The 15,675-nt window shown below is 25.9% G+C and overlaps 1 protein-coding gene across 3 annotated transcripts; it reads right to left on the bottom strand.

The window, feature by feature from the left end:
- Window positions 1-5,358: 5,358 nt before the first annotated feature.
- On the bottom strand, window positions 5,359-15,551 carry LOC111690481 (glycerol-3-phosphate dehydrogenase [NAD(+)], cytoplasmic). 3 transcript variants are annotated; one of them, XM_023452966.2, is made up of 6 exons: window positions 15,352-15,549; window positions 15,015-15,192; window positions 8,509-8,904; window positions 8,114-8,451; window positions 7,958-8,050; window positions 5,359-5,881 (listed from the first exon to the last, which is right to left on the bottom strand). In XM_023452966.2, the coding sequence occupies exons 1-6, from the start codon at window positions 15,393-15,395 to the stop codon at window positions 5,869-5,871; spliced, it is 1,062 nt and encodes a 353-aa protein (XP_023308734.1). In that variant the 5' UTR covers window positions 15,396-15,549; the 3' UTR covers window positions 5,359-5,868. The 3 variants fall into 3 exon arrangements, with proteins under 3 accessions (XP_023308734.1, XP_023308730.1, XP_023308733.1); XM_023452962.2 differs by lacking the exon at window positions 5,359-5,881 and adding an exon at window positions 6,619-6,769 and having other exon boundaries at window positions 15,352-15,551; XM_023452965.2 differs by lacking the exon at window positions 5,359-5,881 and adding an exon at window positions 6,682-7,174 and having other exon boundaries at window positions 15,352-15,551.
- Between the last annotated feature and the right edge of the window lie 124 nt (window positions 15,552-15,675).

Below are 15,675 nucleotides of genomic sequence, written 5' to 3'. Positions count from 1 at the left end.
AGCCAAATATTTTATATTTTATACTTTTAAAATAATTTAAATAAATTTTTTATGTTAATTTTTGTTGTTTTTATTGATGTTATTATAGGCTTTTTAGAGTTTAGTTTTTTAAGCATCATTAATATTTTATAATTTTAGTTTAAAACTAAAGTGGTTCAAGTTCAGTTTCATTTCACAGTTTTTTGCTCTCCAGCTGTCAGAGGATGGTATTTTAGTTATGTAAATTTGTAATAGAGAGAGAGAATTTGTAAGTAATATGTATATACATATATGATTTATAGCTCTATTAAAATGTCTTATTTTATTAGGTGATTATGATAGTAATTTTTTAAGTACAATCTCAAAGGGTTTTCCATTAAGAATGGGTCTTTTAAAACACAGGATGTACATATTTTTTATAATATTGCCCTATCATAATTTAATGATTTTAGCTATAATAGTTACCATAAACTATAAATAGACTTTCGAACAATTTGTCGAAAAAAGTCAAAAAGTCGAAGTCGACTATTTTGTTACAAAAAAGTCGATAACTCGACTATAGTCTGTGAAAAGAGTCAAAAAGCCGACTTTGGAAATAAAAGTCGAAAAAAGTCGGAAATAGTCAAACAGTCGAAAATAGTTGAAAAGCGAAAAAAGTCGAAAATCGTCGACAAGTCTGAAATAGTCGAAAAAAAAGTCGATAATAGTCAAAAAGTCCGAAAAAGTCAAAAATAGTCGAAAAGTCGAAAAAGATCGATTAAAGTCGAAATGTCGACTATTTACAAAATACTAAAAGTCGACATTTAACTAACTGAATAAAGCGAAAAATCGAAAATCATCGACAAGTCTGAAATACTCGAAAAAAGTCGATAATAGTCAAAAAGTCGGAAAAAGTCTAAAATAGTAAAAAAGTCGAAAAAGGTCGATAAAAGTCGAAATGTCGACTATTTACAAAATACCAAAAGTCGACTTTTAACTAACTGAATAATGCAAAAAGTTGAAAATCGACTTTTAACTAAATGCAAAAATCGAAAAGTCGACTTTTCTTTTCAACTATAGAACCCTACCCCAAACTGCTTATATAAATATCAATGTTCCAGGATATACTAACTTAATATATTCTGTTTATGGGAGGTGCCAAGCCATTCTGCTTATTTTATCCGCAAATGTTTATACCTATCAAAGTATTGGAGTTTCTGTAGACATGGCTTCTTGCCCACTTAAAAACAGTTGCCTATAGTGCCTTCCAGAAAAAAATCGTTGACGCTGTTTACCAGACTTTAGACACCGAACAATTTAACACAGAAATAGACACGTATTCATTTAAATTTATATATAAATGAAAGACCTTTTAAATGCATTTCTTTTGATACGCCTATTGTCCTACTATATTAATTGTCAAAAATATTAGGAATTTTTCTTAATTCCTTTATAAAAACAATTATCTCGAACTTGATATTGATCCGCCCTTAGTGGAAAACCCTTTCAATATCAAATGTATGTTTGTGTCTTATTAATACATATAACTTAACATAAAAATTTATAGCACTTGTTATTTATTTCTTATTATTAACAACAAATTGTGCATCAACATATTATGTTTAACACAGCGAAGAGTTTTAATTGAAATCTTCATTAAAATAATAAATAATTAAATTTGATTTATGAAATTTTCCCCAAAAACTTCAAAAATCCCAAGTTTGTTTCGTTTTGTTTTTTCCATCTCTACTGGTTTCAAACACTTTTTATTTATTGTTGTTGTGGTTTATTTAAAGAACAACAATTTATAAATTTAGATTAAAATCTTAATGAAAAAAAAAACATATAAATTATAGTCAAAATCTCTCCAATTGATATAAATAACACTAATTACTGCTTAGGGGTTTTTTCTCCTCAAATATTAGACAAATTAAATGATTTTAATTAAATGTTTTGAAATAGGTTTTGTATAATATAAAATTTGAATATTAATTATCTAAAATGGTTTATTAAAAAATCCAGAATTGAATAATAAAAAACATCCTTATTTTTTATAAAACAAAACTAACAAATACCCAAATGTCTAGCTTAATTAATTTAAGCAAACTTTTTCTAAATTCTCTTTTTTTTTGTTCTTGTTATTTTTTAAACTCTATAAATCATTGATAATAACATGTCTAGCAAATATTTTATGAACTTTGTTCAAATGACGCAATAATGAGTAGACAAAATTTTTTAACATAAAAATTGCTTAATGAATCTTAATTTATTTAACAAATAAAGAGAAACAGATTCATGTTTTTTAATGATTCTCTAAAGATGAAAAAGTATCTGAAAGTGATAAAATGTTGATAAATGTTTTAAGAAGTTAACAAAAGTTAGTTTAAAAGTTTTTTTATAAACATACATACATTTTGAAGATATTGTACACAGAGTTAATATTTGATATCATTTAGTTGTTCCCAAATTTATTTTTTTGCAAATTTAATTAATTTCTAAAGTTGTTAGATGAGTTTAAAATAAATAAAATTAAAGTAACAAGTTTGTTTCTTAAATCTTTTGTTTCAATAACAAAAAAAGTTAAATTAAAATATTTATTTAAGTTAATTGTTAAATGTTTGTTTTAATTTGCAAACTCCTATATTATTTACTATGAATACAATTGTAAATCAGTTAAATTAGCATTCATTCAACTTATCAAAGTGTATTGTCTGACAATCAGTCATTGTAGTCGGCGTCTATAAGTTAAACACAAACTAATGCATCTTTTGTTTAGGGCCACCTAAGCTATGAACATGTTCGATTTTTAATAAACCACAAAAAATATTTATTTATAATGATGGTAAAAGAAAATGTTGCAAGAGATGATATACAATATAAAATAAATGTTGCAATAAAACCTTAAACATAAAAAAATCTAAAACAAAAGAGTTGGGTGTCAAAAAATGATTGAAAAAGCCCCAAATTAGTATTTATTTTTATTATATACATATATTTGCATTTAACAATACTAACCAGTAACTCGAGTTCCAGTTGATTTCTCACAACCTCAAGTGTCAATCATGTGAAAAAAACTTAATTTTTGATGATTTATTTATGGAGTATGGAAAAAATCTATTGTTTTTAAACATTATTAAAAATCTTCCTTAACTTTAACAAACTAGGTATACATTTTAAAACTTATCATAAAATTTGTTTATTCAGCACGTTGAAAATCCTTAAGAATTCAGGTCGACCGTTTTAACATACTATAATCTAGACTAGTATGGAAACTTGTCAAGAGATCAGTTTATAGACATATACTGGACTAAAGAACAGTCTGGGAGTAGGTCAAAAACTTTCCAAAATATCAGTTCATGGATTAGTTAAAAAATAGTCCATAACTAGTCTATATTCTATTGTCTAGGTGTAATTTAACTAGTATATACTAATAAATAAATTAACCCAGTGCTAGTCAGAGTCGCCTAAGGACTAGATAAAATGCTAATTTATCGACTACTTAGGTTACGTTAATAGTAGGATGTATCCACATTAAATCGCATCCTGTTGTGGGCTCTTGTTAGGGACGCTCCTTAGGATCTACCCTCGTTGCGTCAAATAGTTTTGTGTTCGTCAGGTTAACTACCTCGAGCTGCCGTCCCTTTAAAACTATCGTCCACTACTCTCGAGTTGACTGGTACCCATATGATGTAAACCTTATCTCTATGAGATTATTCGGTTAGTGCTTTCTTACAATCCAATACGATATTAATAGCGTCCTGTAGGCACTGTTTCGTATTCCTCTGACTTCTGCCAAGAAGCTAGTTTTAAAGATTATGTAAACGGTAGTATATTTCTGTTTATGGGTCTTGAATGTCTTCCAATTTAGAGTCATACCTGCAGCAACGGATTTCTACGGGTATTTGCTGTGGGATAAGTATTTCAGTACTATGTGTCTGGTATGCAATCTGCAATGTCCATTGATTGTGTATACACTTCCAATGTGTCTATAATACATTGATGACCTGTCCTATTATCGCATTTTGCCAGCTCGCCTAAAGTTATAATACGTTCGGCTATAAATGCAGCATATCTTTTATATGTAGCAATGGGTGGAATGTCTATCAACTCTTTCAGAACCTTGGTGGACATAGTACTCCACATATTATATGTCTGGTATGCAATCGGACACGCCCCATAATCGTGTATAGACTACAAATGTGTCAAATACTTATACATTGATGACGTGAGCTATTACCGCTTTTTCGCCTGAAGTTATAAGACGTTTGGCTGTAGGTGCCGCCTCATATCTTGTATATGTTTCAATAGATGGAATATCTTCCAACCAAAGCTTCCAAAGCCTTAGTTTTCGTAGTACTTGAACTCACTTATACCCAAGCAGCATGCACACATTCTATCGATTCCATAGTTTAAAGCGGGAAGGACGTTAATAAACTATTCAATAGGTCTGTCAGTAGAGAAGTCCATTGTCTATTCTATAGGCTATTAAGTAGACCTGTTCGATGACTAGTCAAAAGTCCACTATTGCATATATGTATTAGTCTATCTCATAAATAAGTTTATGGAATATAGTAACAATGTTCTTTTAAACTGAGAAACTACTAGTGCAAACAAAACTAAATAGGCAAAAATTATAAATTAAAGCGTCAATTAATACTTTACGAATTGTTCTTAATCAATTGGTTATAAATTGAAGTTTTTTCTACAGATCATTCCAATAGACCAAAAAATATTTTTATAAAATAACCAATTTTGTTAAATTTCAATTGTGGTCTTAATTGTAATCAAACTGTTACATTAAAATAATATGAATATTTAATCAATAATATTGCTCTAATCTTGATCAATTTATAAAAAACAACCAACCCTCGTATAACCAATTAACACATGTATAAACAATAGTAGACAAAATAACAAAATACAAATAACGATAACAAATTTGAATGCAAATACCTACTTGAATATTATTGAGTGTTTGTTCAAAGTTCTCATCAGCCAATAATTATGCCACTTGAAATAAACCAAAATAAAATAAACCAAAAACAAGAGTGTGTACTAAATGTTTTCAAATACTACATAGTGTTTTACTTATTAATAAACAAAATAAGTTTACTTACACACACACACTCATCCAGTGTTTTTGTTGATGATAATTAAGTCAATAATAAACAATATTGCATATTTTTTGGGATTTAGTTTATCTATATAATTTATATAGTATTTGTTTATTTATTTACTTTGACAAATATTAACTAAAATTTGTTTCATTGTTATTTAATTATAAACTAAAATATGTATGTATTTATGGTCTTTTTTATACAATAAAATAAATGGTCGTCCTTAATTCGTTTCTTTGTATTTGGTTGTTTCTTTGCTTTTTTTACTTATTAAATATATTTCTTTAATTTATGTTTTAGTTTAAGGTACTTATTCGTTCTTGTTTTTTTCTTGTAACAAAAATATTTAGTTGTAAAAGTGTTGTTTTACTTACAACTTAAATATAGTTTTAAAAATACAATTGTTTTGTTGGTTTTTTTCTTTAAAATAAAATTTTAGTTAAAAGATCAAGTTTGATAGTTTTCGTTTGTTTTATTTTTGAGAGGGAGTTTAAGAAGATATGCCTTTAAATCTTAAGGGTGTTTAAAAGTAAAGTTTTTTTTATATTAATATTTAAGCACCAATATATTTTTGTTATTTAGTTTGTTGTAATTTTTTTCCAAGGCAATCTAAGAAATTAAATTGTGCTGTTGTTGTTTTTTTCTTCTAGATAGTGATGTTATATTAAAAAAAAACAAATCACAGTTTATGCGTTTAAGTTATAAGCTTATCAAGGTTAGGAGGATGTTGTTTGGTTTGTTTGAATAAGTATTTTTTTTTAAATAATTTTAGGCAGATTTTTTTACAAATAATTTATAATTTTTGCCTGTGGAATAAAGAAAGAAAATAATAAGGTTTATGAAATGTAAGAGAAAGTCAGAAGAACTCATCAACATTCTAGGCAATGACAAGCACTACATTTAACATTTTTTTTGGTGTTCAAATTAAATTAAAACAATTTTTTTAAAGGCCAATTAAGCTGTAAAAGAAACATGATTTTGGAATTTTCTTCTAGAAAAATTTTTATTTATTTATTAACTATAAAAATGTTTTTTTTTTTTTTAATTTAGTTTTATAATGCATTTTATATTATAACAATTAATTACACTTTATTATGTACAAAAATAGCAAAAATAATAAAAGAAATAAAAAGGTTTTAAAAATTAAAAATTAATTAATAAAAAAAAAGAAAATAAAACAAAAATAGTAAATTCTAATGACATGATGTGTTAAATTGTGCTTTAAAATAAAAGCATATCAAAGGAAACCCAGTTTAACAGCTGTTCGATCTAAAATTAAAGTCTACTTTTGAGATGTTTAGATATAAACAAAACAGCTAAAAGTAGACTTTAATATTTTCCAAGACAGTCTTGAGCATTAAACCGTTTATTTTTTTGTAAAATTAAAATTTTATAAAAATTTAGTTTTTAAACTTAATAATGATTCCATAACTATGTGGTTTAGTAAGTCAGGTGTTTGGTGTTGGTGGTAGTGTTAAGAAGTATAGTAGTGTGACATGTTGCTGTTCAATTAGTTTTGCATTTAGACAGTAACACACTATTATTATTAAGCTTTTTTTGCTTGTTATTTATTTAAGACTTGCAAACATGTAATGGCTTTTTTTTGTTTATTGGTTTTATTATGGTTTTTTTGTTTTTGTAAGGACTGGGTAACAACTTATTAGAGCTTTGGTGCCGGCAGTAATGATGATTGCCTAAAAACAAAACAACAACAAATGATGATTAAAATGTTATGCTGAAAATGACGTCAAATGATATACTATTAGCTACAGTTGCATGAGAGAAAGGTAAAAAGGAAAATTTTTAAATTAAAAAAAAATTACAATAAATAGTTTTTGATTTATAACTGATTGTTTACAAATATGCCCAATTTCTTTTTAACATTTTGCAAATTTTAGTTATTTACAATAGTTTTTTTTTTCTTTGGTGTTTCTATAGAACATTTTCTTGTGCAAAATGCTTGAACAGTGGGTTGGTGCAGTTTCACAAATTTTGTGTAGGTTTTCATGTTTTACTTAGAAAATGTATTTGAAGTTTTTTTGTTTTTAATGTTATTTGAGAAGTGTTTGCTTTAAAACTAATTGTTTTCATTCTGAATCCTGTAAGATTGATGTTTAAACATTAATTAAATTATATTTAATTAGTTACAATTTAAACAGAAAATTTATAATTACAATTACAAAATAAATTATTACGAGGTCTTGTCACAGTTTGGAGCAAATATAACGAGTTTATTTTAATACTAGTAAGTAAATATTGTATTTAACTAATAAAACTCAAGTTTTTTTTCCTAAAAATAACAGGTTATATTGTAATGTTTAGAATCTAAATTCAACTTCTGAAGGAAGGTTTAAAAACTACAAAAATCAAGATCAATGAATTTAGCAGCTTTTCAATATTCCAATTTTTTTTATATCCTTTGATCAAATTTCAAAATAATTGTAATATACAATTCATCAAATATAGCAATCTTGCAATTTTCTCTAAAAAAATTTTAAACGAAGCGCATTAGGCAAAAACTCTTTAATTTTAATCAAGTTCAATACAGCACGACCTTAATATTTCTAAATATAAAACATAAATAGCATAACTTAAAGAAAAAATATAAAAAATACTTAAAGAAATTAAGAATTTAATGAAAGTAAAAGTAAAGTTAATAAAAATATGCCGCAAATATATTTTAAATTCTAGAAAGCAAATTGGCAAAAGTTAAATTTAAAAAAGCTATTTAAAAAAACGACGCATTTGCACCAAAATGTGAACACACTCTTTAAAATATTTTGCAATTTAAAAAATTAAAAAAAAAAATAGACGCACATTTAAAAATAATAAAAATAAGACAGAAAGAAGAAAATTTACACACAAATTGAAGAACAACTTACATATGCTCGGGATGAATGCGTATGCATTCAATTAAGTCTTGAGGCTTAAGGGCACCAGTGCAGATTTTATTAACGGCGGTAAATAAGGGGAACCTTTAAAAGCAAAAAAATAAATAAATATATTATATAATTACAACAAAATAAGTTATTTCCTACTTTTCTTCCAAGTTTTTGTTTTTCAACATGTAGCTAACTTCTTCGGCAGTAAGAGGACCCTGTAATTTTTGTCCATTCAACATTTCAGTTTCCAATTGTTGAATGGTTTTGCCAGATTTAACGAAAGCTTCACCCACTTTACGGTTGCGACCACCATAACAGGTGGTAATTAAATCAGCTACACCACAGCTTTCAAAGAATGTTGACAATTTGCTGCCGGGATACATGATTTCCACAAAGCGAATCATTTCCATTAAACCCAAACGAATAACAGCGGCCTTGGTGTTGTCACCCAAACCCAAGCCATCAACGAAACCAGCACCCATGGCTACCACATTCTAAAAAGAGAAAATAGATTAAGTTTTTAATTTACATCATTTGTTTTTCACAACTACCTTTAAAGCACCACAGATTTCTACAGCATCTGAGTCCTCAACCACTACCACACGGAAGTGATTGGCTTGGAAGAGATCACGTAAGGTTTTGGCATATTTAGCATCGCGACAACCGATTGTGGTTTCACAAAATTGTCCCTCAGCGACTTCATTGGCCAAATTGGCACCCATAAGTACAGAGCAGGGAATTTTAAGATGACGGGTAATAATGTGTGAGATCAAGTCAATGCCACCACCTTCGGCCTTATCGAAGCCCTTGATTAGGGAAATTGCTACAGCATTGGGCTTAATTTTACCCAAAAGTTGTTTACAGAAATTGGGAATGAATTGATGGGGTACAACGAAAATTAAGACATCAGCATCTTTGGCAGCCTCTACCAAATCGGGTACAGCAACCTAAAAATAAAGAAAATATATTTTTTTATTTAAAAATTTAATTTGGTTAATGTTTTTAATTAGAGATAAGCAATCTCTAGACGTAATTCAAAAAGTATTATTGATATTTTTTGGCGTTGGCCTTTAACTAATTTAATAGATAAAGCTAAATAATATTTGTATATATTAAAGTGTTGCTATGTTTAAATTAAACTAAATATAGAGTCGTTTATTATACGGCTTCTTAGTAAGGAATTTGGAATTTATGGTTTAAGTTCTAAAATAAACATTAAAGGGTGTATTTGCTTAAATTAATGAAAGTTATCACAAATTTTGTAAAATCAAATTAAATTGTTTTATCTAACAATTTATTTACAAATATTTTGAAAAGAATTCTCACAATAAACAATTGAAGTTTTTAAACAAATATTAAATAATATTTGTAATACAAGTGTGCTTTCAATTTCAATAAAATCAAAATAAACAGGTTATCTTTGGTTTTGTTATATTTTAAATGTCATATTAATAAATTAAAAAAAAAATCACCTATTTCCTAACATATTAAAGTGTGTCTTAGTCCACTTTTTGTCATAGAAACTTGTCACTTGTATTGCAAGCTTATCTATATGAATTTAAATAATTTAATTGTTTTGTTTTCATTCAAAACAGAAATGTTAAGTTAAAAATAAACAAAAGTTTCTTTCTTTCAAACCCTTTCAAAGTATTTTTTTTATTAAATATAGAAACAAATGTTTTTTGTATTTTTGTTGATAACAAATAAATTACGTCAAATAATAAGAATAATAAAAATAAACACTCCACATATACATATATATTTACATAAATTGTGAAAAAGCCGACCTCATTTCCATACAAAATAGGTTTTGGAAATAATAAAATTATAAATTATTTTAAAGAAATAAGTAAAGGTGTCTAGACTTTAGAGTTTAGTATTATATAGAGATATATGTTGTCATTGTTCTCAGTTTAAAATGTAAAACTAATCTTAAGCAAAGGTTTATGATTTATAAAATTTAGTTTGTTTTGAAATTGAGCAATAAATTAGCATGTTATTTAATACTCTTTACCTTTTTGGTTATAAATTAAGCAACTACTTAGGGCCTACGCTAACTTGAGAATAGTTAAATCATATTTTTATTCAAATACCAAAAACACAATATGGTGAACACAATAAAATAAAAATATTAACTTCCGGAGTGTTTAATTATAGAAAAAAGAGATCGAAAATAAGAGTTTTAATCAGGAGTGTAAAGTTTTTTATTTGTTATAAACCATTGATAAAAAGAATATAGAATAATTATAGACTAACCAATATGGTTATTTGTGGATTTGTGTATAATCTCTATTCAAAATTCAGCACTTTAGTATCAAAAAATTCCTCACGCATTTAATGCTACTTTTTATATCTTTGATATGCAGTCAATAGACTCTACAGTCCAATCTGTTGTCTAGTCTATAGTCTAGTCTATAGTCTAATCTAGTCTAGTCTATAGTCTAGTCTATAGTCTAATCTAGTCTAGTCTATAGTCTAGTCTATAGTCTAGTCTATAGTCTAGTCTATAGTCTAGTCTATAGTCTAGTCTATAGTCTAGTCTATAGTCTAGTCTATAGTCTAGTCTATAGTCTAGTCTATAGTCTAGTCTATAGTCTAGTCTATAGTCTAGTCTATAGTCTAGTCTATAGTCTAGTCTATAGTCTAGTCTATAGTCTAGCATATAGTCTAGTCTATAGTCTAGTTTATAATCTAAAAAGTAGAATTGCCTTTTTTAGATTATTGGATTTGTTTTTTCCCTTTTTTCTGTTCTTCAGTAAATAAAAATATAATTTTAGATTTTGGCGAAAGAAAAGGTTATCAGATTAATTGAAAAGGTGTTTAGTATATAAACAATTTGTATATTTTTTGAATGCGCACATGTCATACTTATAATCATGTCATTTGGAATTTATTTCTATTTTTGTAAAAGAAAAAAATATTAAAATTTTTTGCAACATACATATTTAAATTTATAAACAAATAAGCCAATTTTTATATGCAGTCGTTTTTTCTTGATTCCATGCCAAAAAATAGAAATGTAAACATTATAAAAAACCATTAGACAGCCTTTGTCAAGAAAATATATGTATTTATCTAACACGCATTCAAATAATGAGATTTCTTATTAAGAAAGTTCATTGCATTTTAAAAAATCACTTTTTTAAGTAAATCTCTTATTAATTATTTAAATAATAAAAAAAACAAATTGAGATATCTTAGATTAATTCACTTCTTTATATTATTACTAATTAAATGACATCAGCTTTATACAATCAAATATGTAGAATCTACATTGTAGATAGATACATATGTATATGTAATTTATTATAACTATACGGATTGCTTCGCCTTGTAAGCTTAAATACAGTTATTTATAAACTATAAAACTTTTTGGTTATGCCTTTTCTATTAATAAATAACAAGTAATTCTTAGATTATTATTTAAAATGTTTTTTCTGTTAATGTTTAATGAACCTTAAAAACGGTTTTTAATGCTGCGTTGATAAAATTTAATACATACAATTTATCCATACACTTTGCATTTAAGTATTTAACAATTTACATGCATAAATAGTTTTTCATAACAAGTTCGGTTGGGTATTTATTTTGTTTGGTCTTTTGGAAATAAAAGCAACAACTTGGAGACAAAGTTCAATAAACTTGTTTGTTTGCTTATTTCTTTATATAAATGTATACATATTTAAAAAATAAATCAAGTAAAAGTGCCAAATACAAGTTATAAATAAAAACAAAAGTAAACGAAAATTTACAAATTTTTTAGCATGAAATGAAAATTGTGACGACAAGCGACTATACTTAATAAACATACATATATAATGTTTAGAAGTTAGTTAATATTGAAATAACAAATCTTTATCAAAAAAAAAAAAAAAAATATTGTAATTTTTTTTTTCATAATCATTTGTTTTAACAAAATTTATATAATCCACTTATGAAGTTTTAAATATCATATACGCACATATATATCAGTGTGTTTTTAAGTGCATTTTGTTGTTGTTGTTGTAACAGCTCGACTGTGGCCGATAGTTCTTTCCTGGGGAAAAAACTTTCGGTTGATACAGTTGTCGCTGGGTTGACAATCTTTGGCCGAGTATGACTCGGGTCGTTCCGGAGCGAAGATCCAATTGTCGTGGGAACGGTGCATTTTGTTGATAGCCGTTCGTGGTTTTGATTCTATTTCCTTTCATAGAAGAAATTTTATAGATAAATGTTTGATTTTTGATAAGCATCAAAAAACATACGATTGTTATGACTGATGGGTATATTTGTTTTTATCGGTAATTTTTTTTTTCAAAATACATACAACATTTATATTTATGTATGTCTGAAGGCCATATATGAACATTGTTTACTTTTTTTATAGAACTTGAAATTTTTAAAGTTTAAATGATAAGATTCTGAAATTCGCTAACAATAAATTTCATATTATGGTAAAAAATATATATTAATTAATTGATTGCAATATAATTGTAGTTAATTGTTGTACAATGAAATAAGTATTATGTATAATGTGCAAACTTTTAGAACTAGGCCGACATAGTTATAAAACAAACAGAAATAAGTGTATTTCGATTTCAATATTTTAAAAATACTTAATTCTTTCCAGAAATATACCTGTCTATATATTTATCTATCTATCTATCTATCTATCTATCTATCTATCTATCTATCTATCTATCTATCTATCTATCTATCTATCTATCTGTCTGTCTGTCTGTCTGTCTGTCTATCTATCTATCTATCTATCTACCTATCTACCTACCTATCTATCTATCTATCTATCTATCTATCTATCTATCTATCTATTTATCTACATTTAGATTTGGTTCAGAAAAAATCTTTAATTTAACTGTTATGGTTTAGTAACATACATATAAAAATCTATTTTAAATTAGAAGAAATAACAAATTTTAAATATTGAAAATTAATGTAAATTGACAAACATAAATATTTGCAAAATAAATTTACATAATATTAACAGTGCCAAATGACAATTTGCAAAATATTTTATCAAAACAAAGTCAAGAAACCCTGGCAACAATAAAAACAAACTTTGTTATAAATATGTTTGGCCTTGACCTACAGTTCTTACCAATGGCATTAATGCATGAGAAAAAAAGCTATACTTTCATTTAAAAACAATGAAAAAGAAAAGCAAGAGAAAAACATCTCCCTCATATAGTTAAGAGAGAAAATTGCATTAAAAATAAAATACATACAAATACATTTATACAGAAACTACAATGTTCATCAAGTAATCAAACCACTAGGGTGGAGAAAGGTATACGGGGATGGATATTTAGACTTATTTCAAAACTTGTTTATATTTCAAATAAAACTTCTTTGCAACTTTGTTAAACATATAGTTAAAGTATTGCTTATTTAAATTATTGATAACAATTTAGAAAACTTTCAAAATTTCAATTTTACATCTCTGCTAGTTTTTACATGACGTCAAGAGCAGCAGTGTTTGATTGTTACATTAAAACAAATTGAAATAATGACATGACAGTCTTTCACACTCTTTGCCAATGTGCAACATTGAAAGAATATATAAATATATCAAAAGAGAAAACATAACAAGAAAAACTTTCCACATTCATATTCTTTATCTTTTTCTATTTAAATTTTAAAAATAAACCATCGTAACAATGAAAAATTTCAATGTCAATGTTTTTTAGATTAGGTAATACCAACAAAGACAAGTAGTATGTTGTTTATATTGGAAACCGGGGTGCATAGTAAATACATGTTAGGCTAGAATTTTACTTTCATTTATAAGAACAAATGGAGTGAGTGGTGCATTAGGCACAAACATATGGTCACAAATTTTTACATAAGATTTGAAATTGATTATTGGGAATGGAATTTTTTAAATAAGAAATTTAGTTTTTTAATGCTGTATTAGAAACTACATCAAATCAGTTTGTATATAAGTTTTAAAATTAGTTTTTAAAAATAAATAAATGAGAATAAAGTGTAAATAAAATTTAAAACTAATTACATGTTAGAAATGCCAAGTGGTTTTTTAATTAGAAAATACTTTAATTTGTAATAATGAGAAAAAATTCTATATTAGTAATACAATTAAAACAAATTGCTGTGAAATACAGAATGTCTTTGGTTAGAAGTTGGTAATTCAGCAAAAAAAAAAAAAAAGAAAAACATTTATTTATCGGAAAGCCTTTTAAAATAGTTTATAATAAAAAAGTTAGGTTTTTAGAATTAGTTTTTGCATTCATAAATGGAATTAGGTTAATTAGAAATGGTATAACAAAAATATGTATATTTTAAAATCCATTGTACATATTTGTAAAGATCGACAAAACCAAATTAGAACGTGATTTGAATTTAAATTTCATTTAGCCATAAATATATTCAGCGATAAATAATAGTCAAAAAAAAAGAAAGACTTAATTAAGTCATACTTAAACACGATTTTTGGAATAAATGATCTTTAGAACTCAAAAAAATATAAATTATTTAAAAATTGCACGTGTCGTTAATGAAAATTAAAAAGTTTTTTTTTTAATTTTCTCCGTTTAGAAAAAAATTTTAAAATGACTTTTTTTAAAATTAATAAATTGAAATTTGGCAACTCTTGTCTTGCATGCACTAAACTAAAGAGATGATGTACTCGACAAATAGCATTTGTTGTTAATGCTCTTGAAATATTTTACTTTTGTTTCTTTTTTGTTTTAATCTCTACATTTTACAAACAAATTATTTATTACATAAGAAATCTAAAACTAAAATATATGAAATAAACTAATGCTGTAATAAGATAAAATTCTAATAAAGATAAAACTTAATTATTTGATAATAAAAAAAAATAGTTAAAAAGGCAAAAAAAAAAATAAATTTCCATATTTAATATTGTTATTTTTTTCTAGATACTCAAAGTTTAATTGTTTAATGGTCATGGTACAAATATTATCAGTTATCGCCTTATTAAACAATTAGTCATTTGGCTAAATTCAATAACGAAATTAGTTGATAAGAAGCAAAAAAAAAACTTTTCCATAAGATATGAAAATCTGAACATTGAACTTACCACATTTGGTGGCAACTTGTGTCCGGGTAAATATTTAACATTCTCATGGGTGGTATTAATGATTTCTGTCAATTTCTTGCCATCGATCATTTCTTCATACACATACATGGTGACACGCTCCTCGAATTCGGGCAAGTTAGCACAATTGGCACCCACAATTTTGGCTATAGCAGAACCCCTAAAAAAAAAACAAAATAGAAAATGCAATTAGTATTTAATTTAAAAAATAGTTTTTTTAATATTATGTAAATAAAAATTATATAATTTTTATTGAATGCAAAAATATAAAAAAATAATAGAAACAATTAAATACCATAATTAAAAAATATAAACTTACCAGTTGCCGGAACCCACAATGCATACACTTGTCTTTTGAGCCATTTTTAGTTAAGGTTTTTGTTGTTTTATTTAATTATTATTACAGTAAAGTTTCTAAGTTTCTTTTTTTATGAATGCAATTTTTTACGTTTTTGCACTAATGCGTTTTGTATTTTTTTTTCAATGTCTAGAGTTTAAAAAATAACACGTTGAACACGGCCGAAGTAGCAGCTACGACTAAATTTTATATTTTTTGTTTAGTTAGTAAAATACTTAATTTTTTACTCTTGTCTGTTATCATACAAATTCAAAATAAAATTATTAAGAGAGAAATGGCTTGAAT

The sequence above is a fragment of the Lucilia cuprina genome, chromosome 4, assembly GCF_022045245.1.
Source record: "Lucilia cuprina isolate Lc7/37 chromosome 4, ASM2204524v1, whole genome shotgun sequence".
In the NCBI taxonomy this organism is placed as follows: domain Eukaryota; kingdom Metazoa; phylum Arthropoda; class Insecta; order Diptera; family Calliphoridae; genus Lucilia; species Lucilia cuprina.
The sequence above is the reverse complement of the archived record's forward strand: the minus strand, read 5'-3'. Positions and strand labels throughout refer to the sequence as shown.

What these genes read in the sequence shown, in the direction of transcription:
- LOC111690481 (XM_023452962.2), bottom strand. Translation starts at nt 15,395, where the DNA reads ATGGCTCAAAAGACAAGTGTATGCATTGTGGGTTCCGGCAACTG. An exon ending in ATTGTGGGTTCCGGCAACTG is followed by an intron (nt 15,193 to 15,351) that starts GTAAGTTTATAT and finishes TTTTTTTTTTAG; the next exon opens with GGGTTCTGCTATAGCCAAAA. An exon ending in AAATCTGTGGTGCTTTAAAG is followed by an intron (nt 8,452 to 8,508) that starts GTAGTTGTGAAA and finishes TTCTCTTTTTAG; the next exon opens with AATGTGGTAGCCATGGGTGC.